We start from the raw sequence: 25,936 nt of genomic DNA on the forward strand, positions 1-25,936 counted from the left end.
TCCCTTGATTCCATTAGCATCCAATAATCTGTTTTCACTGATCTTGATGACTGAGCATCCAGAACCCTCTAGATACCAAATTGCAAAGATTCGCCACCCACTGTGTGAAGAAATTTCTCTTCATCTCAGTCCCAAATAGCCTATCTCTTATTCTGAGACTGTGACTCCTGTTTTCCAGACTCCTCGGCCAGAACAAACTGCAAACCTGCCATCACTGAGGATGGAGGTGTTCAAGGACCTTCCCTCTGTTAGCCATTTAATTCTCTACTACCATTCACAACTGGCAGTACTGCTGAGATCGGTTAGTTGCAGATTGCTTAGTTCTGTCCATTGAATACTTTTTTTGCTGTTCAGTCTGCACGTGATCCTATTTCACAGCTCTACTGGTTGATGCATTTTTAAGTATGCCTGATGCTGTTCACAGTATGTCTCACTCTGTTGGTCACCAAAGCAAGGTTGATACCCTGGCCTGATTGTAATGGCAGAGTGAGGGATCTGTCAGGTCACGAGGATACAGCTTGTAGGAGTGTACATTTCTTCTGCTGTTGATGGTCCGCAGTGCCTCGCAGATATACAGTTTTAAGATCCCAGATCTCTTCCCCATCCCACTTAGCATAATGGTAGTCGCACACGTTAGAAGACATGGAGTCACAAGAGACTGCAGATGCTGGAATCTGGAGGGATAAAACTGCTGGAGGAACTCAAAAGGTTCCTGAAATGTCGACTGTCCATTTCCCTGTACAGGTGGTGCCTGCCCCACTGAGTTCATGCAGCAATTTGGTTTTTTTTGCATTAAAAGGCATTTTCATGTGAGGAAGGCACTGTGTGGTGGTCACTCCTACCAATTCTGTCATTGACATATGAATCTGCACACAGATAGATTGGTGAGACAAAGTCATCCCTTGTGTTGGATCGCTCACTACATGCCAGATACCTCATCTGACAGCTTTTTCTTTCAATATTGGGCCAGGTCAGTCTAAAGTAGTGCTTCTGAGCCACTCTTGGTGATGCACATTGAAATCTGATAGCACTTACTCACCCGTGTCCCTTATGTTTTCACACCATTTTCTTTCACTTGCATGTTTACTTTTTACATTGGCATCCATTCATGATAACACTGGTAAAAGTGACCACAGCATGGTCTCTATAATGAATACGTTCCATGTTCACGTGGAAGCCATCCTCCACCAATTAAATTTTTAAAACCTAATACTAAAGCAAAATGTCTACAAAAAATAGTTTTGGATTTCCTATGCAAGTTTGTCTGCACACCTATGTTTTACAATTTTTTATAACATAGCAAAAATTGAATATTTTTTTTATTTGGATGGGCATATGTTGTGCATTTTATTTGTGCTTTCAGCTGTTAATCACTTGCAAAAGAACTTCCTTCCAAAGTAACTTATAATAGTAGACTGGGTGAAAGTAAGCTTGGTGACTGTTAGCTTGAATCTAGTGACCGAGAGACACTTGAGCCTGACCTTGATAGTGTTAGTGCTTCCCTTTTGTTCGTTCCTTGCCTCCAGTTTTCTTACATACTTGATCACTCACCCAAAGTATTCACTCTTCTGAGAAAGTCAGTGAATAACAACAGATTAATAGACTGTACTTGCCATCATATAAAAGTCACGTAGTCACCTGATGTTCACATACAAACAATTTTAATAGTGGTCATTAGGCAGCAATCAACAGTGAGAACCCTTATTTTAGTGTCCTTCAATTAGAAAGGGATTAAGGACAAACATAATGCACACCTGCTTCTTCCTTAACCACTTTGGAGAATACTGACCAACTGTACTTGGGGGGGTGAATTTTTTTTTAAATGTGTTCTTTTATCCACCAGTAGATTTTCTGCAATGGTTTTTCCTCCTCTGAAAGATTTGGTACTTTTGTCACTTTTCTGATTGTTCCTTGAACAAGCAAGTATTCAAGTAACAACCCTTATCAGGGTGCCATCTGGAGTCGTGGGAAATCATAACTAGCCTAATCCTATGCGCACTAACAGCAAGAATTGCAAGGTAGCATGTCTTGCAAAAATGCTTAAGCCATGATATTGATTGAAATGACCCTAAGCTTTTGCAAAACAAGAATAAAACTGGAATTTTCCCAGTTATTTATTAATTAACTCATCAGGGAGATATACATGAATTGTGTTATTGTTATAGTTTACCTAACAAGGTTTATAATCAGTGCACTGAAGGTGGTGGGGAAGATGTGCTTAATAGTTATATCATTTAAGATCGTAATGCATCATGAAAATTAAAGAATCAATAAAGATATTTCTTGTAGTTGAATCAGTACATAAAATATTTTCAGGATCTTTAATATTCATCCACCCACCATTGTTTTCTTTTATGACTACCTGAAGATTTTTCTACAGTTTGATTTGTATTTGAAGTTGACTTTTGCCACCTAGGTTTCTTTTCCGGTTCGCTGTTATTTAACTTCTGTTGTTCTCTGGTTCTATTCCTGTATCTCTGTTCTAATGGAACTGATAAAAATCCTTCATGTTTCCTCTGTGGAACAAATTTGAGGGCCTCTTCCCAGCTGCCAGTATCTTTCACAGTCAACAAAATATTGATCATTTGGTTCAATGTGAGATTTTTTGCACCACTGTTCCACTTCAAATACTCATCCAAAGGAAGACGTGCAGTTGCCAACTTCAAACGTTTTGCATTTGCGTGAGACAATCCTGTTTGAATTGACTTATCAACGATGGATCCAATGATGTAGACTTTATCATGCTGAAAGGTGTTCAATACAAAAGGTGAATCTGCAGTTAAATACACAAGCTTATCTTTGGGAAAAATGTCAATATATGACTCATCTGTTGCCGTTATTAAGAGATTATCCCAAGCATCCCTATAGCGTTTCAAGAGCTCCTTATAATAGCCTCCATCTGAGCTAAGGTTACAGAAATGCAAGTGAAATGGGTCCAAGGATCTCCTGTTGCATCCCTCGCACTCTAACAACTGAGAGACAGTATTTTCCATTTCTCTACGGTTCATGTAGCTTTCATAGCTCATATCAAACACTAGTGGCTGTCCAAACAACATAGATTGGGCTGCCCTCCAGTTGTACATTAGATCAAAAGACCGTTGCCAGAAGTGCATAAGAAAAGTATTCTTTAATGCAGCTCCTTCTTCACATTTAACTTCTTTCTGCAAAAGCTTTGCTGTTCCTTGCTTTAATTTTTGTTTTTCTTTTGCAGCTTTCTTTTTTCCTTCTTTGATTGCTAAGTACTTAAGGTACTTTTTCTTTGCAGATTTAGTAGATAGTTCTTGAACTGTTCTTAGTTGTTCATCAGTTATGTTCTCTGGAACAGTCTTCCCAGCTAGTTGCCACATTTGAACTAGTTCTCTTGTGGTAGTTAGGGATGAGTCTCCAAAGTCTTCAGAGGGTAACGGTTTGGAAGCTTCAGTTGTATTTTCTCTCAGGACAGTCTTCCAAATATCTAAATCTATTTTATCAGGGCAGACATTTTTTTCTTCAGTCCTTGGACATGGCGTCAGAACTAGGCTCCTGCTGTGCAGCATAAATTGGTGCCTGGCCAAACCTACTTTAGTTTTCATCCAAGTATTTACTTGTAGACTGCAATGCCTACCAATGTTTTGGAAGAGATGGGTAACATGCAGCCACATATTACAGTATACGGAAATAGCAAATTCCTGAAATCCAAATAATCGATAACGTTCAAAGAAATCCAAGGATAATATTTAACCCTGTAATTAGATAAAAGAATTCAGTGAATTACAAAAGATGTTTCCAAATTAAATCACATCAAATTCCTGCTAAATTTGTTTTGTCTGAAACACAGTGCTCTCCATTTCTTTAAAATCATAGATTTATTAAACAGTAGAGTTTGTTAGCTTAGGTTCTATAAAATGTAATCTCTCTCACAACTGGTGGTGTATCTGAATTGTGATATGGCAGGACACCATAATTACCTTAACTTTAAAAGTTTATCTTTTCGGTAGCAGAGCCTCATTCCAATTACTTTTATACTTATAGCCAATGCCTAATATGCTTGTTCTGAAAAATTAAGACAAATATTTCCTTGGGAGATTAAGTGTGCTAAGTAATCTGTACAAATTAAAAGTGAATTATTTATTTTTGTAGGAAGAGTTAATGGTCAATTTTGCTTTCTGGTTTCATGCAACTTATTTTACTACCCTGAGAAGACCAAATGCCAATTGGGTGACCATTTTATGAAACACCTTTGTTAAGTCTTCAAATGGAACCCCAAGGTTCCTGTCAATTTAATTCTCCATCCCACTCCCATGCAGACCCTCCATCCTCACCTCTTACCATGTTCCAGCAGAGCATTGCCAGGAAACAATACTTTAGGAAACAACACCTCACTTTCTGGCTCAGCAATGAAATCAACAATTTCATATAATTGGCATTTTCATTTCACATTTCCAGAAATCATTCCACAATTTTTTGATAAGTTCAAATAATTATTCTGTATTTACACTTCCTCTGGACTTCTGTTATTTTGCATTAAAATTAGTTTTTTTCACCCTCCCCTCAGTTCTTTTCTCGCTACTTCCTCAACATCTTAAAACCTGTTTGCTTCTAATTGTTCCTGATGAAAGGTCATTGACCTGAAATGTTAACACTTTTTCTTTCTCCAAGCTGTTGCTGATTTATTCCACCATTTTCTGTTTTATTACAGATTTCCAACATACACTGTTATGTATTATTATTCTGGCATCCGTACTTTTGTTTCCATACCCAGTGGCACTCACATCTACTGTGATGTAGTGCTTTGAGAGGTTGGTCATGGCTAGAATTAACTCCTGCCTGAGCAAGGGCCTGGACCCGCTGCAAATTGCCTACTGCCACAACAGGTCTACAGCGGATGCAATCTCACTGGCTCTTCACTCAGCTTTGGAGCACCAAGACAACAGCAAAACATATGTCAGGCTGCTGTTTATTGATTACAGCTCGGCATTCAACACCATCATCCCCTCAGTACTAATCAACAAGCTTCGAAACCTGGGCCTCTGTACCTCCCTCTGCAACTGGCTCCTCGACTTCCTTATTGGCAGACCACAGTCAGTGTGGATCGGTAATAACATCTCCTCCTCGCTAACGATCAACACAGGCGCACCTCAAGGATGCGTGCTTAGCCCACTGCTCTACATTCCACTCATGACTGCGTAGCTAGGCACAGCTCAAACACCATCTATAAATTCGCCAATGACACCATTATTGTTGGCAGAATCTCAGATGGCAATGAGGAGGCGTGCAGGAGTGAGATAGATGGGCTGGTTGAGTGGTGTCGCAACAACAACCTCACACTCAATGTCAGCAAGACCAAGGAATTGATTGTAGACCTCAGGAATGGGAAGTTGGGAGAACATACACCAGTTGTCATTGAGGGTCAGCGGTGGAAAGGATGAGCAGCTTCAAATTCCTGGGCATCAATATCTCAGAGGATCTATCTTGGGCCCAACACATTGATGCAATCACGAAGAAGGTACGCCAGTGGCTCTACTTCATGAGGAGTTTAAGGAGATTTGGTATGTCACTAAAGACTCTTGCAAATTTCTACAGATGTACGGTAGACAGCATTCTGACTGGTTGCATCACTGCCTAGTATGGAGGCTTCAACATGCAGGATCAAAAGAGGCTGCAGAGGGTTGTAGACTCAGCCAAGCTCCATCACAGACACAACACCCCCCCCCCCCCCCCCCCCCACCATTGAGGACATCTTCAAGAGGTGGTGTCTCAAGAAGGCGGCATCCATCATTAAGGACTCTCGCCATTTGGGACATGCCCTCTTCTCATTACTACCATCAGGGAGGTGGTACAGGAGCTGAAGACCCACACTCAATGTTTTAGGAACAGCTTCTTCCCCTCCGCCATCAGATTTGTGAACGAAAGATCGATCTATGAACACTACCTCATTATTCCTCTTTTGCACTGTTTTGTTTATTTATTTTTTGATAACATAGTACATTCTACGTCTTGTACTGTACTGCTGCCACAAAACAATAAATTTCATGACATATGTCGGTGATATTAGACCTGATTCTGATTCTTTTGCTTTATGCCATGTTTCTAAAAGAAATACATTTTTCATACTTCAAAAATAACAGAATAAAGCTATCAAAATTTCAACTACTGGCTAGCATTTTTTCCAAGCTAATTTTGTTTTTCATCCTTTCTCCTCTGAAACTGTCAATTTGTTACTGAAATATGGCTTTATAAATAATAGTTCTTCTTTGTAATCTACTATTATTTACATGTGGGCTACGACATGAGCATCAACTAGGCAGGTTGAGCTGCCTGAGCAGCATTCAAGGTGCTGCTGTTGCATTCAGTGTTTTAAATTAACCAGGTTTCAACCATCCAGTTGTATACATAAAATATTAATGATCAAAAGTATTAAATGTTGCTTATTTTTCATTTCTCTAATCTATGGACAAATAGATTGTTCTTTAATGTATAGGTTCCAGAACTCAGCCTGAACTGATTGCACCAAAGGAATCTTAAAGTTTTGCATGTGCAAGAAATCTGAACGGAATTGTAGACAAATCTTGCTATATTTAGTATTAACACATCCATTCAGATCTGATTGGAAACCAGTATAACTAAATAGTTTTGTTACAAGTTATAATCAAGCTTGGCAAAAGGATCTTTTCTACCATGTACACTTCATATGTGGGGAGAGTATCCCCTCTCCCGGGGATATTGAATAATGCTGTGATTTTACTTTAATAGTTACTAGGAGGGAAGTCGTCCTTACAAAATCAGAAAGTAAATGTTGGCAGGGTATTGTATCTCCAGAAACATGTGAGTGACTCTAATTCCATCTCCACCAACATCACACAATTGGATATCCCAACAGGAGTATAAGAAATAAAAGCAAAAATTGGCTATACTATCCCTCGCACCTGCTCTATTTTTCAGCAATGGCCGATGACGTGTTTTGCCTACTTTCCTTGCCCGAACGCCTCATCCCTCAATGCTTTTTGATTCCAAAAATCTATCGCTCCCAGTTTTGAATGTACTCGATGATTGCACAGGCACAACACCGGAAGTCACTGTATTGCATTTATCTTCAAGAAACCTAGTTGATTTATTTCCCCCTCCCAGCGTGAAACACTGAACGCAACAGCAGCACCTCAACTGCTGTTCAGGCAGCCCAACCTCCCGAGTTGATTCTAATGGGCTCAGCACAGACTGGGCTACGAACTGCATTCAGAAAGTGGTGACATGCCAAAAAGAAAAGCACAGAAAACATTGTATAGACTCATCAATTAATATTTCTGTAAGTTAGCCGACACTGGTTTACCTCATTATATTATCATATACATTTTAATGAAATAAATAAGTAATATGCACATTGCTCAAAAATGGAGACTGTATTTGCATTTACAAAATCATTCCGAACCTGTTAGAAAAATGAATAAAGTCCCGGCTGAGATTGTAAATTGAGATTGGAGTCCAGAACCCAGCGCAGTCTCATCCCGGGAAACTCCGGCCGTCTTCACGTGGAGCTAAGACCACAGCTGTCCGTCCGTTTCAGCTTCCCTTCTTTCCGCAAACCCTCTTCACACTCAAAATCAGCGCCTTACACATCAAATCTTGCAGTTTCTTTAAAACAAAATCACTCAAGTACAGTTTCCTAATAGTTATCTATAGAATTGCTCCAGTAACCTTGCGCTCAATGTGACAGATTCGTTTAGCTAAGATCCCTAATGAGCAGTCATTATTTAACTGCAAATAAAAGACGGTGTTTAATAGGCGTCCACAGCATATTTTTTCTGATATTTTATATTAATCGACAATGCATTCGTTAACTCGGTAAGTTTCAAGGATTCATCTGATTGCGTGAATTGGGGTAAAATTTACTTTGATCAAGTTCCCTTGAAATGTGTTTCTGGGGAATTATTTTGAGGCTGTCACAGGAGCGGAAGATCTGCTGCATCCGGTTCAACGTTGTTTCCCCGCCCAGTTTATTGGGAGAACTATTTTAACTCCTCATTGCAATTCGTTTTCTCCTCTTAACACTGAGACGATGAGCTTCTTCCTGCCAAAGTTACAAACTAAGAAAGATGTTGATCATATTATAAAGACTGTGGCGGAGAGGGTGCTGGTTCTGCGATTTGGCCGCGATCAGGACCCGGTCTGTCTGCAACTCGATGAAATTGTCAGTAAATTAAACAAAGCTATTTTTTCTTGTTGTATAATCTACGTTGTCACTTCAATGTAGTACAGTGGAAGTGTTGACCATTCGGTCTGTCAAACGAGACTATTTGGTATTTTTTATAGAAAAAGGGCACAATGATTCAAAATAGCAGAACCACAGGAAAATAGTTATCCTGCTTTTTGTGTCGTGCTGCTGTGTACAGATATTTGTCTACGACGGTCACTGTATTTCAAAAATGATTCATTATCTGTGAATATTTGAGGGTTATTGGCATAATGAAGCATATTCATCCGTTACCCAACTGCTAGTCAGGTAGGCCAGATTATCAATCTACATTGGTTCCTGGAAACGATAAATTTTAAAATTATAATCGTTGTTTCCAAATTCTTTTGTGGCGTTACTCCTCACTATCTGTCACCCTTCAGCCCTCTTGGATCCTTGTACTTATAAGAGGTATAGATCGAGTGGACAGCAACTTTTTCCCAGGGCGACAATGGCTAACACAGGGGACATAATTTTAAGGTGATTGGAGGAAGGTATAAGGGGGATGTCAGGGGTAAGTTTTTTTTCCCCCACACAGAGTAGTGGTGGGTGAGTGGAACGCACTGCCAGCAGAGGTTGTAGTGGCAGTTACATTAGGGACATTTAAGAGACTCTTAGATAGACACATGAATGATAGAAAAATGGAGAGCTATGTGGGAGGGAAGGGTTAGATAGATCTTAGAGCAGGATAAAATGTCGGCACAACATCGTGGGCCGAAGGGCCTGTACTGTGCTGTAGTGTTCTATGTTATCCAGTCCTGTTCATTATCCATTCCTGATTTTAATCATTTTATCACGGGTGGCTTCAACAGCCTCGGCTCAACCTCTGGCATTCCCTCCCTAAACTGTTCACTTGTTTTTTTCCCTCGGAGTTTTTGAAGCGAATCCCTTGACCACATTTTTGGTCATCTCACTTAATAGCTCCTTTTTCTGCCCCACCCCTCTCTCTCTCTCTCGCTACTATTTTTGCAGCGAGAGAGATTAGAGAAAACAGAAAGGTACTGACCTGTTAGCCTAACATCAGTAGTAGAGAAAATGCTGGCATCCATATTGAAGAGAACAGAAAAAGATAATAGGATTGAGCAGAGAAACATGAATTTAGAATGAGAAGTAGTATTTGACTATTGATGTGACTAGTTGAAAGGATAATGGGAAAATATGTATATGGTGTATTTAGATTTTGAGGAGGCTTTTGAAATGGTTCCACATTGAACAATGGTCAACAAGTTTAGAGCATGTGGAATTAGTATGGCATGGCACAGAATGAGAATCAGTTAACAGACAGAAAGCAAAGGTTAACTAGAGTCTAGATGAATTAGGTGATTTGATTCCGACTTATGAGATCCTGAGGGGTCTTGACTGGGTGGAGTTGGAGAGGGTGTTTTCTTTTGTGGGAGAGTCTAAAACTAGGGGCCACTGTTTAAAAATAAGGACCAAATGTCATATTTCCGTGTTTGCTGATAATACAAAACCAGTTGGGGTTCTGAGTAGTGAAGATGATGTAAAGAGGTTTCAAGGGGATATAGACAAGCTAGGTGAGTGAACAAGATCATGTCAGATGAAATATAATGTGGTAAAATATGAGGTCATTTATTTCAGTGCACAAAACAGAATAGCAGAGCATTTTTAAATGATAACAGATTAGGAAATGTTGGTATTGAAAAGGCCCTGCACTGTGTCTGATAACAAACATGTAGGTGCAAGAAGCAATTAGGAAGCAAATGGTACATTGGGCTTTATTATGAGAGGATTTGACTACAGGAGTAAAGATGTCTCATTGCAATAATTTACTGCCTTCTTGAGATCGCACTTGGAGTGTTGCATACAGTTTTGGTCTTTTTACCTAAGAAGTGATATACTGCCAGAGAGGGCGTGTAATGAAGATTCAGCAGACTGGTTCTTGTAGTGGTGGATTTGTTTCATGAGGAGAGACTGAGGAGACCAGGTATGTACTCTGTAGAGTTTAGAGGAATGAGAATTGATCTAATTGAAACTTACAGAATTCTTACAAGGCTTGACTGAGTGGATATTTCCCGTCTGAGAATTTAAAAGGATCACAGCCTCAGAATAAGGGATACACCATTTAGGACTGAGATGTGGAGAAAGTTCTTCACACAAAAGGTGATGAATCTTTGGTATTCTCTACCCTGGAGGGCTGTGTGGCTCTGTCAATTAATTCATTCAAAACAGATAGGGTTAAGGAAATCAAGGGATAAGGAAATCAAGGGATAGGGATAGTCCAAGAAAACTGAGCTGAGATAGAAGATCAACTTGGGTTTAGTATTCAATCTTGGGAAGCTGCTGGAACATTTTACTGTGTTAACAAAGTAAAATGTTAGCAAGTTATTGTTATTAATACAAATATTGGGCCATAATTTACCAAAGAATCTGCCAATAGTTGGACTTGTCCTTGTATGTTTAGGGTTATATAAAAGCATGCAAATGAATGCTGCTTGGGGCAAGGACATTGATGGAACTTTACCTCAGCAAGCAGTCAGCAACTTTCTGGCTGGAAGGAAATTAGTGGTTAAATGTTTTTGCATTCCTATTTGCATGTATCATTATTACCCATAATACCCATCATATATCAACACATTGCTTATTCCTTTGGGGGTGAGGGAAGATGTTTTTGAAATGCATGTTCTCAAAAAGAGCATTTTCTATTCTACAGGAAGTTCTCTTTAATATTCTATAAAGCAAATTTCCTGAAGGTTTTCACGATATCTGAAGCTGCTTTGAGTTTAAAATCCCCTTTCTGCAATGCCTTGCATCCCCAACTCTGGATATTATCTTGCTCTGTATTATTCAAATACAACTCAAGATACCAATTTTTTCTCACTCTTTAAAAAGCCAGAAAGCCTTGGCTCATTGGCTGGAGTAGGTAGTTGGCTGGTCTCATTAAATACAAACTGGAACGGGCAAAATTGTAAGAGTCATATGAAATTAGGATATCAATCGACATTTACAAACTACTAAGCATTCCACCAAACTGATTAAATATCCATATATTTAAGAAATCTATGTTTTTCTAATAGATCACACTAGGTTTTATTTTCTGAGGTGAATGTGCCATTTCCAATAAGTTCTTAATATCAAGTTTTATTTTCCATTGTTTCGCCAGCTTTCAAAGACTGCTCATGATCTGAGTAAAATGGCAGCCATTTACCTGGTGGATGTTGACAGTGTGCCTATATATACTCGCTACTTTGACATCAGCTACATTCCTTCCACGGTGTTCTTCTTCAATGGCCAACATATGAAAGTGGATTATGGGTAAGACTTTTTCTACAATTAAAATGTGGAGGTGCAGGAATAATAAGTGAAGTTTCAGTATCAAGTTACGATAATGAATGGGAGAAGCAGGTAATTTAAGGATAGCTGCTTTTCTCTTACCCTTTATTTGTTCAAATTAATAATCTTGTCAATGACAGCATAGTTTTTGTAATGACAAATAGTTGCTTAAAATCTTTATTTTTTCAATACTCAGCTACTCCTAAATCCACAACTGTAAAGAAGCTTATATTTTACCTTTTAATTGCTAAGTTATGTCATACATCATCCCTCAAATATTGTCCGTTTGTTTTTGAATCTACTATGCTTCTGCAGTGGTTGATTTTTTTTTTTTCCCCTGCTCTTATTTCCAGGTTTAATGCCCTGTCTCTTGCAAAATATTTACTCTCGCCCATTCCTATCCATCCCCCATCTTTATTCCCAGTAGGTGCATACTTGAGTATATCTGCCATGTAGCTGGTTTATCTATTAGTTAAGATCTGCTTCCTGGCCTTGAATCATGGGCCCTCAATGCAGCTGAGCATTCAAATGTCTTCCTGTCCTCTATGGTACAAGATATTATGAGTGGTTTCCTCTGCTGATGACTGTTTCTCATACTTCCAAAAATAGAGTTTCACTGGTTACTCAAAGGAAAACATCTTCGAAAATTACTTCTTTGCAAATGCCTTGCAGCCAGTTTGCCTTTCTGGAGATCTTAAGCATGTTGCCTGTCTCAAATCAGTGCCCATCTATCATTGAGGCTGATGTTGTACATATATCAAATAAAACAGAAAATATTGGAAACACTCAATAGGTCAGACAGCATCTGTGGAAATAGAAATAGTTAAAGTATCAGGTCTGGGATTCCTTGTCAGGACTGGGAGAGAAAAAGTTAGTTTTTAATAGCAGAGGAGGTATGCAGAGGAATGGATAGAATAAAAGGAATATCTCTGATAGGGCAAGACCAAATGGGTTTATGCAGGCATTAGGAGTAGCAATGAAGCACATTATGCTCCTTGTCTGTGTAATGTGTTCGTTAAGTCATAGAGCTGTACCACACAGAACAGGCCCTTTGACCAACCACAACCTTGCTGATCTTTTGCTCATCTATACTAATTCCATTTATCCAGATTAGGGCTGTATCCTTCAATGCCTTGTCTATTTAAGTGTCTGTCTAAATGCCTCTTAAAGTTAATAATTGTATCTGATTCCACCACGTCCGTCAGAATATTCCAAATATCAAACTTACCCCTCAGATCACCTTTAAATCTCCTTCCTCTCACCTCAAACCTATGCCCTCTTGTTTTTAAAACCCTTACCACTGGAAAAAGATTTTGACCATCTTCCCTGTCTATGCCTCTCATCATCTTGTATATTTCCATCAGGTCACCCTTCAGCCTCCTTTGCTCCAGGGAAAACAAGCCCAGCCTATCCAATCTTTCCCCATAACAAAGTCCTCCAATCAGGCACCATCCTGTTGAATCTCCTCTGCACTCTCTCCAGCTCGCAATACTTGCTGGGGCTATGGGACATGCCCAGCAATCCAGACCATAGTGGTGGAAAAGTAAAACTGAGACAAAATGTTGATGGGCAGAAATGGCCAGGTTTTAACCAAAAACTGAGGAAGGATTGTTGACTCAAAACATTGACTGGTTTCTCTTTCCACAAATGTTGCTTGACTGCAGAATTCTTCCAGCATCTCTGTTGTTGTTTCAGATTCCAGCATCTGCTATATTATGTGTTTTCATTTTCTTGGCCAATTCTGATACAGACAGAAGGAAAATGAGTGAACTACAGTTGGAGAATTCAATCTGGAGTCCAAAGAGTTGTACGAATCCCTCCTGTCAGGTTTCTGTTCCTGCCACAACAATGAATCACCTCTAACCCAATTTGAGATGGCATTTTCTTCCATTGTGCATTAATTGTTTGACTGCTCTGCAGCATTTATTACTGTTACTGGCACCATTCCTCTCCAATACCTTTCCTCCATTATCTACCATACTTCAGTTGCACTGTCCCATATCTGATCAAAGCCATCTCCAGCAAAGCCATTTCTTCACAGTCCTACATTATTGCCTCCAGGTCCCCCAAATATCTGTCCCGATCAACTGCTTTTCTTCATCAAGTTGTTACTCCAGCTTTTCATGTTTGCTAATGATATTCAAGATCTTCTCCAGCATCTTTCTGGCACTGTCCCTTATCAGGTTTTGATGAAACACTTTCTCCCATTGTAAATAATTGGATAAGATTATTTTTGGATTCCACTTGAAGCTTCATAACCTTGCTACTGATTGCATGCCCCTTCTCTCTCACAGTTTGAACCTAACTGTTTACAGTCCTGGTGTCCTGATTAACTCCAAACAGAGTTTTGTGTTTTTTTTAATCCCCTCTGTTCTCTCCATCAAAAGCCTGGCTATTTCCACCCTTCGATTGTTCTATGTGTTGCTGAAAACCTCATCCAATCCAGACTTGACTATTTTAATGCTATGCAGAATAGCCTTGCATCCTCTAGCCCTTGCCTCATAATTTCATCTCATTCAAAATTCCCCTATTGGCCATAAACCTATCCTTCTGTTAAAATTATGATTGATCACCCTACCCCCAACTTTTTCTCTATAAGTCCAAAATTTACATTGCTCTGACTCTGTCTTCAATGCATTCAGACACATTCTCTCCTTGAACTTCACTGTCTGCTTATTTGTCTGTGAAGTGCTTTGGATCATTGTAAATTGTGAACACAGTAGCAAAATCAAATATTTACTCTCTTTTTTAGGTCTCCAGACCATACAAAGTTTGTTGGGTGTTTCAAAACAAAGCAAGACTTCATAGATTTAATTGAAGTAATATTCCGTGGAGCAATGCGTGGAAAGCTAATAGTACACAGCCCTATTGATCCAAGGAACATCCCAAAGTATGACCTCCTTTATCATGGCATCTGAATGCGCCAGCTGGCTGTTGTGCTTTACAATTATATAATGGCAAAATCTTTCAATTTCTAGTCATTTTTAAATCAGATGTTCCCCAGACATTGAGGAACTTTGAAATTTTGGTTAAATACTTAACTAGTTCATACAATTAATCAACAAGAGACTTCTTGGAAGAGACAAGAAACATTTTCCAGAGCTCCTGGTCCACTATTGTTTGGAATTTCACAATCCCAGAACTCCAGATCTCTGCTGATTAGAAAAGCTGCTGCCATAAGCTTGATTCAAAGATGACCTTTGGAGAAATGATTCACCTACTCTGGCTATTTTGAATTTGATGAGAATTTTCTTGTCAAGAACATTTCTTCGAGAAAGAAAAACTACAGATGTGAAACGAAAATTCTGTAAATAGTATGTCATGCAACATCCGTGGAACGATAAATAGAATGAATCTTTCAGGTGGATGACTGACAGTTCATCAGAATTGACTAGTTCTGATACAAAAAGGCTGGTTAACATTAATTAGACAATTTTAGATAAGTCCAGAAGTGGTAATGTTTCATGTTGGAGACTAAGATTTTGTTTCTTGAGCTTCATTGAAACAGCTCAAAAGGCCAAAGACAGGTCAGAGTGGAAGTGGGACAGAGAATTAAAATGGCAGACAATCAGAAGCTCAGATCACCAGTATGGTTTGAACTGAAGTGTTCTGTAAAGCAGCCACACTATTATATTTGATTCCTGCAATTTACAGAAGATCACATTTTGAGCACTGAATGCACTATGTTAAATTGGAAAGAGTACTAATGAATTTCTGCTTCACCATGAAGGAGTGTTTGGGTCCTCTGGGTGGGGAAGGTGGTAAGAGGTAAAGAAGCAGGTGTTATATCCTGCAGTTGCTGCGAGAAGGGGGAGAGTTGGAAGTGGAAGAGCGAACCAGGAAGGCACAAAGGGAACAGTCCCTTTGGAATGTTGAAAGCAGGGAGAGGGGAAGAGCAATCTAGTGATCGTATTGTATTCAAGGTGACAGAAGTTAGAGGATTATCTGTTAACTATGGAGATTGGGGGGTGGAAGGCTTGGGAGAAAACAGTTAAAGCAGAAGTGAATGACGTGAAACAAGCACATTTGAGGGACTCAGTTTCCTCTACTCTGTTTTCATTCATCTCTTTCCATTTACATCACCTCCAGACAGATCAACTGCAATTAATAAGGCTTCACCACCCTCTCAGCCACCATCATCAGTTGTATCATTCATTCTCTTTTGGTCGCTATCATAGACATTCCCTTCGTTCCCTACACTGTTTCCTCTTTTCAACGTAAAAGATGTTGGATTTCTAACTTTTCCTAGTTCCAATGAAAGGTCATTGACTAGAATACTTCTCTCTCCAGATACAGCCTGGCTTGCTCAGTAATTCCAGCATTCTCTTTACTCATTTTCCCAGTTCTATAGTCCCTATTTGTTACTCTTTTAATCTAAAACATAAACATTACACATAAACGTACTATTGGGAAGAGAAGGAAATGTTGTTTCTGTACTACTACACATTTCCTGACCAAGCCAGTAAGCAGCTAACTTAAGTCTCTAGGCCCTACTATTGAACTTGCAGGCAAAGTGATTTTTTTTTAAATAAAACTAAATGTTCTCTTTTGATGTGGAAGCACTTCCTTCTTGCATAGGAATCTCCTGCCAATTCAAGCACAGGTCACATGTAAAGATGCACTGTGCCACCACACACCCTTGATGAATCCAGATTTCTTCCTTCATCCTAATTTTCTGCAAAAGGTGACTCAAACTTGTACTAGAACCACATAAGCAGTACACAATTGTGAAATATTGGGAACATGGTTATTCTTCAAGTGTGAACCTACTGGTTTAGGATGATTTAATCACAGGAGGCATTGCATTCTGTCTTGTGAACAGAAAGTCAGTACCTTCATGCTGGACATCAGTGTAAAGAAAAAAAAGCCCTCATCATGAGTTAGCTGTCAGCATTTAACTTAAAATTCACCCAGTGACAAGCACTGCTCTTTTTAGCTCTCATTTGAAAAAGAAAACTGTTCTTTATTAATAATGACTGTTCCTGTAAACATAATTTGAAGAAAAGTAAATTCTGAAGTTACTAGAAATCAAATAAAAGCATAAAAACATGAAGGAATACTGAGCAGGCCCAGTGGTGTCAGGCAAGATAAATCATTTGGCATTTCAGGAAACAAACTATTCCTTGTGCTGAAAGTTACTACAGGGAAACAGCATTTAAGAAGCAATAGAAGTGAGAATGGAGAAGACTTCCCTCCCCAACCCCCATCAAGAAGTGCTGTGGATCAAATAAATAGTACAGTGCAGAATTGAAATTCACCATTGGCATAATAAGAAAATAAAAAGGCTTCTTGTACTCTATAGTGTGAAGAGCTAAAGAGGATAAGTAAAAAGGATAAGAAGGATTAAGGTAATTCTCAAACTGGAGTATGCACCAGGAATCTAAAAGAAGAAAATGGTAGGTCAACATTGGCACAGCTAGTAGAGCTGCTGCCTCACAGCTCCAGTGAGGCAGGTTCAATCTTTGTTGCATGCTCTCCCTGTCACCAAATGGATTCTTCCAGATGCTCTAGTTTCCTCACATCCCAAAGATATGCTGACTGGTAGGTTAATGGCCACTGTAAATTCCCACTAGTGTGTAGCTGATTGGTAGATTTGATGGGAATGTGTAGGAATCAAATAAAAGGTGAGTGTAAATGGGTGCTTAGCATGGAGCTAGGGAACTAAAATCTGTTTGTGCTGTACAGACTATCCAATCAAATAATACCAGACATCCTTCTGTGTCTCTTCCTCTCCCCCACCCACCCACCCCCCCCCCACCCCATCACACCCAGTGTAACCATCCACAATGCCATAAGAGTCTGTAGTTATAAACATTCAAATCAAGGCTAGAATTCTAGTAGAAAGCTGAAGTGTTGTCATCCAAGGTTGCATGAGATTGCAGCTGCATAAACCTTTGGTTCGGCCACATTTGGAATATTGTGTGCAGTTCTGGTCACCCCATTGGAAGGGAGATGCGGAGGGTTTGGAGAGGGTGCAGAAGAGGTTGGACAGGCTTGGATTGTTTTCTCTGGAGTGTCAGGGGCTGGAGGTGTTGGGGGTGGGAGACCTGATGGAGGTTCGTGAAATTGTGAGGGGCATGGATAGGGTGGATAGTCAGGATCTTTGTCCCAGGGTGGAGATGTCAAATACTGGAGGGCATTGGCTTTGCTGTGAGAGGGGGAAAATTTGGGGGAGATGTACAGGGTGTTTTTCTTGCATAAGGAATGGTGGGTGCAGATGTGATAGTGGCATTTAGGCAGCTTTTAGATAGGCACATGAATATGCAGGGAATGGAGGGATATGGATCATGTACAGGCAGAAGGAATTGGTTTAATTTGGCATTATTTTCAGCTCAGACATCATGGGCTGAAGGCCCTGTTCTTGTGCTGTACTGTTTTATTCATTGGAATGACATTAGTGGTCAAAGTGGTATGGAGAACTGAAGCAACTTGTTGCATGTTATTTCAGGGTCACACTTATCAGGTTCTACATTTATATTCAGTATATATGATCAAAATATTTAAGTTGACTAATCTGATTAGGAACTTTCAGTGTAATAGATCCATTAATAAATATTATGTCCATGTCAGCTGCATGCCACACTCATGTTTGTTAGACATGACCTCCCCTGGAAGAGTCATGCCAACTATCCCTAATACATCATGTCCACCGCCCCCCCCCCCCCCCCCCCCCGCCCACAAACACAAATAGATCCTATCCAAGAATTTTTTCCAATAATTTGCCTACCGCTGTTGTAAAGTTTACTGGCCTATAATTTCCTGAATTATCCCAATTGCCCTTAAGCAAAGGAACAACTTTGGCTATTCTCCAGTCCTCTGAGACCTTGCATGTGGCTAAAGAGCATGCAACAATCTCTATCAATAGCAATCTTAGGCCCCAGCAATCTTCTCTCAATAACCTGGAACAGATCACATCAGGCCCTGGAAACTTGCCCACCCTGTTCAAGACATCCAACACCTTCTTGATATCAAGATGCCCTAGAATATCAGCATAGCTCTCCCTGATCTCAATGTCCTCCATGTCATTCTCCTCCGTGAATACCAATGTGAAGTACTCATTTAGTACCCCATCCTCTTTCTCCAGCTCCAGGCACAAATTCCCTCCTTTGTCCCTGATTGGTTTTAGCTAGGGAGAGGGTACCTTTTCATTTTTAATGGATGTATAAAATGCCTTGGGATTTACCTTATTCCTATTTGCCAAGGACATGGTCCCTTTTAGACCTCCTGATTCCCTGTTTAAGTTCTTTCCCACTTCAAGGGCCCTGTTTGATTTCAGCTTCCCAAATCTCAGATATGCTTACTTTTGCTTTTTGTCTAAATTTGCAACATCTCCAATTATCCTTGACAACCTGGTTTTTCTTCCTTGCAGAAAGATGTTGGTCCCAAATTCTGACCAGCTGGCCTTTAAACAACTCTCACACATCAGATGTGGACTTGCCCAATAACAGCCACCCCCAGTCTATTTTCTCCAGCTCTTGCTTAATACTATTGTAATTAGCCTTCCCCCAATTTAGCACTTTCCCTCAACCATCTTAAAACTTGAGTTATGATCATTGTTCCAAAAATGCTCTCCCATAAAAAAGTTGCCTGAGGCCAGGCTCATTTTCCAGTACAAGGTCTATTATGGCCTCTTCACTAGCTGGATTATTTGTGTCAAGAAACCCTCCTGGATGCATCCAATAAACTCTGCCCCATCTACGACTTTGGCACTAAGGGAGTCCCAGTCAATATTGAGGAAATTAAAAGGCACTTATTTCAACAACCCTGTTATTTTTACATCTTTTATCTGCCTACATACACCTTCCTCTGTTTCCCCACTGATTAATAGGGGGCCTACAGTACAACCTCACCATAATGATTGCACCTTTCTTATTCCGGAGCTCTAGCCATATTACCTCATTGGATGAGCTCTCCAGGATGTCTTAAGTACAGCTGTGACATTCTCCCTGATCAGCAGTGCAACCCTCCCACCTCTTATATCCCTCTCTACTGCATCTGAAGCATCTAATCCCCAGAACACAGAACTGCCCTTCTCTCAATGGGTCTCTGTAATGGCTGCAACATCATAGTTCCATGCACTAATCCAGACCTCAAGTCCATCTGCCTTCCCCAAAAAACTCCTTGCATTGAAATAAATACATTTCAGCCCAACAGTCCCACTGTGTTCATTAACCTGGCCCTGCCAGTCATTCCTTTCCAATTTACTTGACCCAACTTCTACCTCCTCACAACCCCTCCACTTGCTGACCTATTGCTCTAGTTACTACTCTCTTGCTGTGAGAATGTAAACCCTCCCAAGTAGCACTATCAAATGGTCCTACTAGGATATTGGTGCCCCTCCAGTTTAGGTGCAACCCCTCCTTCTTGTACAGATCCTACCTGTCCTAGAAGGGAGCCCAATGATCCATGTTCCTGAAGCCCTCTCCTCTGCACTAGCTCCTTAGCCGTGTATTCAACTGTACTATCTCCTTGTTTATTGTCTCACTAGAACGTGACACTGAGTAATCCTGAGATTACAACCTCAGGTGGACTGTTCCCCCTCCTTCCCCCCCCCCCCATATGTTTTCTACCCACATTCTCTTTTGCAGACCTCATCTCTCTTCCTGCCTATGTTGTTAGTCCCAATATGGACCATGACCTCAGGCAGCTCACCCTCTTTCAGAATGTCTTGTACCCACTCAGACATCCTTGATCCTGGCACCAGGAAACAACTCGCCATCCTGGCTTAAGAAACACTTATTTGTGCCCCCAACTAAAGAGTTCCCCATCACCATTGCTCGCCTAGTCTTTGATCTACCCTGATCTACAGCAGAGCCAGTCATGATCAGAGCCAAGCACTGATCTGGCTGTTACTGTCATCTTCTCCCGAGAGGCTATCCCCAATAGTATCCAAAACATTATACTCGTTTGAGAGGGGGACAGCCACAGGAGATTCCTGCCCTTCTGTGTCACTCGTCTTATCTAACTGAACCTTTGGTTTGACCACCACCCTAGAACTCCTATGACACTCTGCCATGAGTCCAACTGCAGCTTCCAATCAATCCATGCGGTCTGAGCTGGACACTTCCTCCAGACAGTTGTCAGGGATACCCGACTGTTCCCCCACATTTCGCCATTCCACTGACTGCCATCACTGTACATTTAATAACTAGTGGACTAACTAGTAGAAAAATCTTACGTTGCCTTACCTTAGTGCAGTTCGCCTTCCTCACCAATGACCGGCGTTCACTGAAGCCCACACTTTGACCTCAACAGTTGTAGAGTGGCACTACAATGGCTAATTCAGCCCAAGCCCAAGCGAAAACCTAGTAGATCCCAATCTGGTGATTATCATTTTGTCACGAGCAGTAAAAAATGCCGTTAATTTTAAGAAGTTGCAAAGAATAGTTTTATCATCCAGTTCCCTACGTACAGTTAGTGATAAGCACAAGATCTAACAGAAAGGTAGAAATCTCAATCTTAAACGTGAAAAAGAGATTGAAACAAGGTCCACTAATTACATTCATTTGCATTTAATCAGTGTCAATGGTTCCCCTGCTCTTTGGGGTTTACCAGTCGTATTGTTGACATGCTTCCTCGAACAGTAGGAAGATAAACACGGTGCATTTTACCTTTGATTCTCATCGATTGTAGAGGAACGGGATTTTTTTTCAGAAATATTAAATCTTCAGGCTTGAAAGTGAAATTCCCGTAACAGAATATTAACGTAAACGTTATTTCTAGGAAGCATTATATTCTTAGCCGTGAATGCGTGAATGCCCTCAGAAAACCAAATTCTTTCAACGTTAAAGTAGTTTTTAGTATGGTCCAACCTGCTGCACACAGCAAAAGACCACAGATATCATCAAGTTTATGTTAACTGCCAAAAAAAAACTCCTTAAATAATCAAGCAATTCTACCTGCTATTACAAGGTAAAATCTCAACAGTTTGGCAAAGTATTTAGACTCGGGCAAGCATTGAAAGATTTGCGTGATCATCGTGGAATACAATTAATAAAAGTCACCACAGCAGCTGAAAACACGGGGAGTATACGTAGAGAGAACATCAGTCGGTATTTCAGGTGAGGCACCCTTAGTTTTGACTTTGCATTGTTGGTTGCTAAATTATTCAATACTACTGTCATACGTTGCTGTTCTTAGTAGCTTTTCCCTTGCTTGAACTTCTTGTAACAATTGGCGATCGAGTGAATCGTTTAGTTTTCTGTGCATTTGAAATTTTCTTCAAATACTTAAAAATGGAGTGAAAGCAAGACGCAGGGGCCAAATCGTGGTTTTCGGTGCCTGCCGAAACTTGCGGACAGTCCATCTTCATGGAGATTACAGGCTTGTCCAAAGGCTTGGAGCTGAGTAACCAGTTACGGCAATTCTTTGCCATCCAGTGCCGCTCTGCTGGGCCAACGTTTTGATGATCTGCATCGTGATTAGAATTTATGAACGCCACGGCGTATACTTTGTTCATTACATCTGAACGTTCAGTTAATAAGTTCACAAATGCCAAGCCACCGTAGCCATGGGCAATAATGGCCACACTCATTGGAGAACACTTGACTATGAAGTGGTCCCAAATGTAGAATATATGCTGTTCAGCACTTTCAAGCCCCTTTTTTGGTATTTCAGGTGTTTTTTCAACTTCTACATTGTATTCATTTTGAGCACATTCAGCGTCCGTCTTAACTACCATAAAGTTGTCATTGGGATTTAATACCATTACTTCATAGTGCTCCCTCAGAGCCTGTTTAATGAAGGGGATTTGTGTGCCAGTGTCCAGACAATCATGCACAATCAATTGTTGGGACCACGCACCGGCCCGCATCACCCCGCGATCTTGTAGCAGAACAATTAAGATTGATGGATTATTCAGGGCAGCTTCGCTCACAAAGCAAAAACTTTTAGACTCATCTTTTGCGGCATCTACAGGAATATAGAGTCGTTTCAGTCGACATTCTTTCTCTAATAGCTCATATACATACTCGGCCAAAACTGTTCCAAAGGCGGTGTACCACTGATGGTTCAAATTCATTACATTGTTATATTGCTTGAAAACAAATGGTTGGTTCGTTTCGATGTGCCTCAGTTGTCCCTTTTCATTGAAAAAGTATTTGAATTCTTCAAGTCGTTTTGCATTTTCCAGTTGTTTAAGAATCATTCGTTCTTCCATTTTCTGAAATAGAACCAGACCACCGGTGTTCGATTCGCTCTATCGTCAGAGTTAATCAGAGTGTGGCCAATTTCCCATACTGGCGCACTCTTCCACAGAGCGTGAAACTAAATGTTTTGTTTCAGGAACTATACATATTCATGCCGTTATTTATCTATGCAGACATGATTTGTTTAAACAATCTAATATTAATTAATCTTAATTAAACAATAAAGTTATTGTAATTACCATGTAAAAATAGAGATAATTCTGCAATTAATTTATTGGATATATTAATATATAGATTTACAATGTTTATCTTACTCATTTGCAAAACAAAAATCCAGATATAGCATATATCAATCATTTAATTATTTGGCAGATAAATTAAACAGGTCCTTTACATAAGACTTCACTGCAGAGGATGCAAGTAACATCCTAGAAATAGCTGTAAATCAGGAAATGGGAAGGATGAACTCAAAATAAATTACCATCACTTAAGACAGTGGTACTCAGCAAAATGTTAGTGCAGTAGACTGACAAGTCTCCTGGTTCTGATGGACTTCATCCTGAGGGTCTTAAAGTGGCTAATGAGATAGTTGATGTAGTGGTTTACAATTCTTCAAAATTCTCTAGATGTGGGGTACGTTGGATTAGATTGGAAAATAGCAAATGTAATTCTTTTATTCGAAAAAGCAGACAGCAAGGTGGATACTACAGGTCAGTTGGTTTAACATCTGTCTTAAAGAAAATATTGAAGTTCCTCTTAAAAATGTTATTACAGGACACCTAGAAAACAAAGTAATTGGGTAAAGTCAACATGGTTTTGTGAAGGGGAAACCATGTTAGTCCAATTTATTGGAATTCTTGGAAGAAGCAACAGGTACTGTGGGTAATAGGGAACCAGTTGATGCCCTATATGTAGATTTCCATAAGGCGTTTGGTAAGGTTCTGTTTGAAAGATTATTGTGGAAAATGAAAGTTCATGGCGTGTCAGGTATTGTATTGGTATGGACAAGTGATTGGCTGGCTAACAGGAAATAGAGAGTAGGCATAAATAGAGTTTTTTTTCTGTTTGGAAAGATGTAATGAATGGAATGCCACAAGAATCAATTCTAGGGGCCTTAACATTGTACAGTTGATATAAATGACTTGGACAAAGGGACCAAAAGTATGGTTGCTAAATTTTCTGATTCCTTTCTGCCAACAGAGATAGGAAAGTTAGTTGTGAAAAAGATAAAGGAAGCTAAAAGGGGATATAAATAGGCTAAGGCAAAGATTTGGCAAATGGACTGGGAAAATGTGAAATTGTCTATTTTGAAAGGAAATATTTTAAAAGTACATTTTATCTAAATGATTGCAAAGCAGAGATGAAAAGTGATCTGAGTGCCTTAGTGCGTGATTCTCCAAAGGCTAATATGCAGGGATGCAAGTAATTAGGAAAGCCAACAGGATGATACCTTTTAGTGCTGGAGGAATTGAATAAAAAGTCGAGCATTATATTCAGCAATAGGGAGTAAAATTGATGGAATCACATCTGGAATACTGTGTATAATATTGGTCTCCTTACTTTGGAAGCACTTCAGGAAAGGTTTACTAAACTAATACCAAGAATGGGCTAAGTATCTTATGAAGAAAGGTTGAGCAGGCTAGGCTTGTATCACTGGAGTTCAGAAGAGTGAGAGAGGACTTAATTGAAACAAGACCCTGAGAGGACTTGACAGATTGGATGTGGAGAGAGTGTTTCATTTTGTGAGAGAACCTAGAACATGGGATCACTGCTTTTTTTAAAAAAAAATCATCTGTTAAAGATGGAGATGCGGTAAGATTTCATTTCTCAGTCTTGTAAGTCTTTGAACTTCCTTCCTCGAAGGACAGTGGAAGCTCAAGTCTGAATATTTTTAAGGCAGAGGGAAATAGAGGTGAATGTTATGTAGATAGATGGAAATAAGGGGTTGAAGCTATCAGATCAGCTATGATCTAATGAAATTGTGAAGCAGGCTTGACAGGCTGAGTTGTGTACACTTGCTTCTAATTTGTATTTTCATAATTTAGACAAAGTTTGTTATACCAATATTTCTAAACATTGTTTACAATTTATTTCAGTTATAAAAAGAATATAAAAGCATTTGAGAGGGTCCAAAAGAGATTCATAAGATGATTTACAAAAATGACAACCTGGCATTCTTCTGTGAGGAAAAGTGAAGGTTGTGGATTGACTTGTTAAAGGTCTCTTAAGAATGCAGAAGGGTTGATAATGGTAGGTATGGTGTCAATATTTCTAATTCTTATAGCAATTAGAACTAGAAGCTATAATTGCAAGACACTAATAAATCAGGACAAAGTTCTTTACCCAAAGAGTGGTTAGAATATAAAATATGCATTTAAGGGGAAATTAAATAACATACCATCGAGTATTCAGAATCACAAAAAGGTTCCAGGAGGGATGGACACTACTTAGCCCAAAAGTCCGTGCTGTCTCTACGCAGGATAATCCAGCCAGTCCCGTTTCTCCTGTCTTTTCCTCATAGTCCTGTAATTTTTCTTTCATTTACTTTTCTAGTTCCCTTTTGAATACCACAACTGAATCTGACCCCACTAACAACTTATTCACTCCTTCAGCAAGGACAGAAATGCTGGAAGAACTGAGTCAGTCAAGCAGCATCCGTGGAAAGATAAACAGAATGGGTCTGAAGAAGGGTCCCTAAACAGAAACATTAACTAATTTCTCTTTCCACGGATGCTGCTTGACTGGCTGAGTTCTTCCAGCATTTATGTTCTTGCTTCAGATTCCAGCCTCGGCAATTTTATTTGTCGTTCCCGACTCCTCCCACCCCGGCAATGCATTCCCGATTCTAACCAGTCACTGTATAAAAATAAGATTTTCTCCACTGTCACTTTATTTGATCCTTTCAATCATCTTCTTTCCATGTTTTCTGCTTCCTGACTATTCCACCAGTGGGAACAGTTTCTCTCTCATCCCCTGTCTCGACTTTTCATTGATTTTTTTTAGTATTCAAATTTACTCTAAAAATCCCCCATTCGAAGAATAAAGCAACCTCGCAGAATTCACATAAGGCTGAGTCCATTCATGCAACTAAAGCCCTTCACCCTGGAATCATGCCGACATCTCTGCTACAACCTCTCTTAGACCTTCTTGTCTTCCCTAAAGTTCTCTGCCTCCTGGAATAAGAGGGATATGTTTATAGTGTGATGGGTGGTTGAGGGGATCCTGTGGAACAGACCCGGGAATGGACTAGTTGGACGGAATATCCCGTTTCCACGGATTATTCACATCTATG

The 25,936-nt window shown here is 39.8% G+C and overlaps 3 protein-coding genes across 4 annotated transcripts; 1 reads left to right on the plus strand and 2 right to left on the minus strand.

Moving 5' to 3' along the window:
- Positions 1-917: 917 nt before the first annotated feature.
- On the minus strand, positions 918-7,831 carry LOC127569522 (tRNA methyltransferase 10 homolog C-like). The gene is made up of 2 exons (XM_052014245.1): positions 7,406-7,831; positions 918-3,722 (listed from the first exon to the last, which is right to left on the minus strand). Exon 2 carries the CDS (start codon positions 3,639-3,641, stop codon positions 2,322-2,324), a length of 1,320 nt encoding a protein of 439 aa, XP_051870205.1. The 5' UTR covers positions 3,642-3,722; positions 7,406-7,831; the 3' UTR covers positions 918-2,321.
- A 150-nt stretch (positions 7,832-7,981) lies between these two features.
- Positions 7,982-17,206, plus strand: txnl4b (thioredoxin-like 4B). 2 transcript variants are annotated; one of them, XM_052014211.1, is made up of 3 exons: positions 7,982-8,164; positions 11,328-11,479; positions 14,250-17,206. In XM_052014211.1, exons 1-3 carry the CDS (start codon positions 8,033-8,035, stop codon positions 14,413-14,415), a joined length of 450 nt encoding a protein of 149 aa, XP_051870171.1. In that variant the 5' UTR covers positions 7,982-8,032; the 3' UTR covers positions 14,416-17,206. The 2 variants fall into 2 exon arrangements, with proteins under 2 accessions (XP_051870171.1, XP_051870173.1); XM_052014213.1 differs by lacking the exon at positions 7,982-8,164 and adding an exon at positions 10,270-10,327.
- A 4,081-nt stretch (positions 17,207-21,287) lies between these two features.
- On the minus strand, positions 21,288-22,655 carry LOC127569676 (putative protein FAM172B). Its single transcript, XM_052014476.1, has one exon. It carries the CDS (start codon positions 22,653-22,655, stop codon positions 21,618-21,620), a length of 1,038 nt encoding a protein of 345 aa, XP_051870436.1. The 3' UTR covers positions 21,288-21,617.
- Between the last annotated feature and the right edge of the window lie 3,281 nt (positions 22,656-25,936).

The sequence above is a fragment of the Pristis pectinata genome, chromosome 4, assembly GCF_009764475.1.
Source record: "Pristis pectinata isolate sPriPec2 chromosome 4, sPriPec2.1.pri, whole genome shotgun sequence".
Taxonomy (NCBI): domain Eukaryota; kingdom Metazoa; phylum Chordata; class Chondrichthyes; order Rhinopristiformes; family Pristidae; genus Pristis; species Pristis pectinata.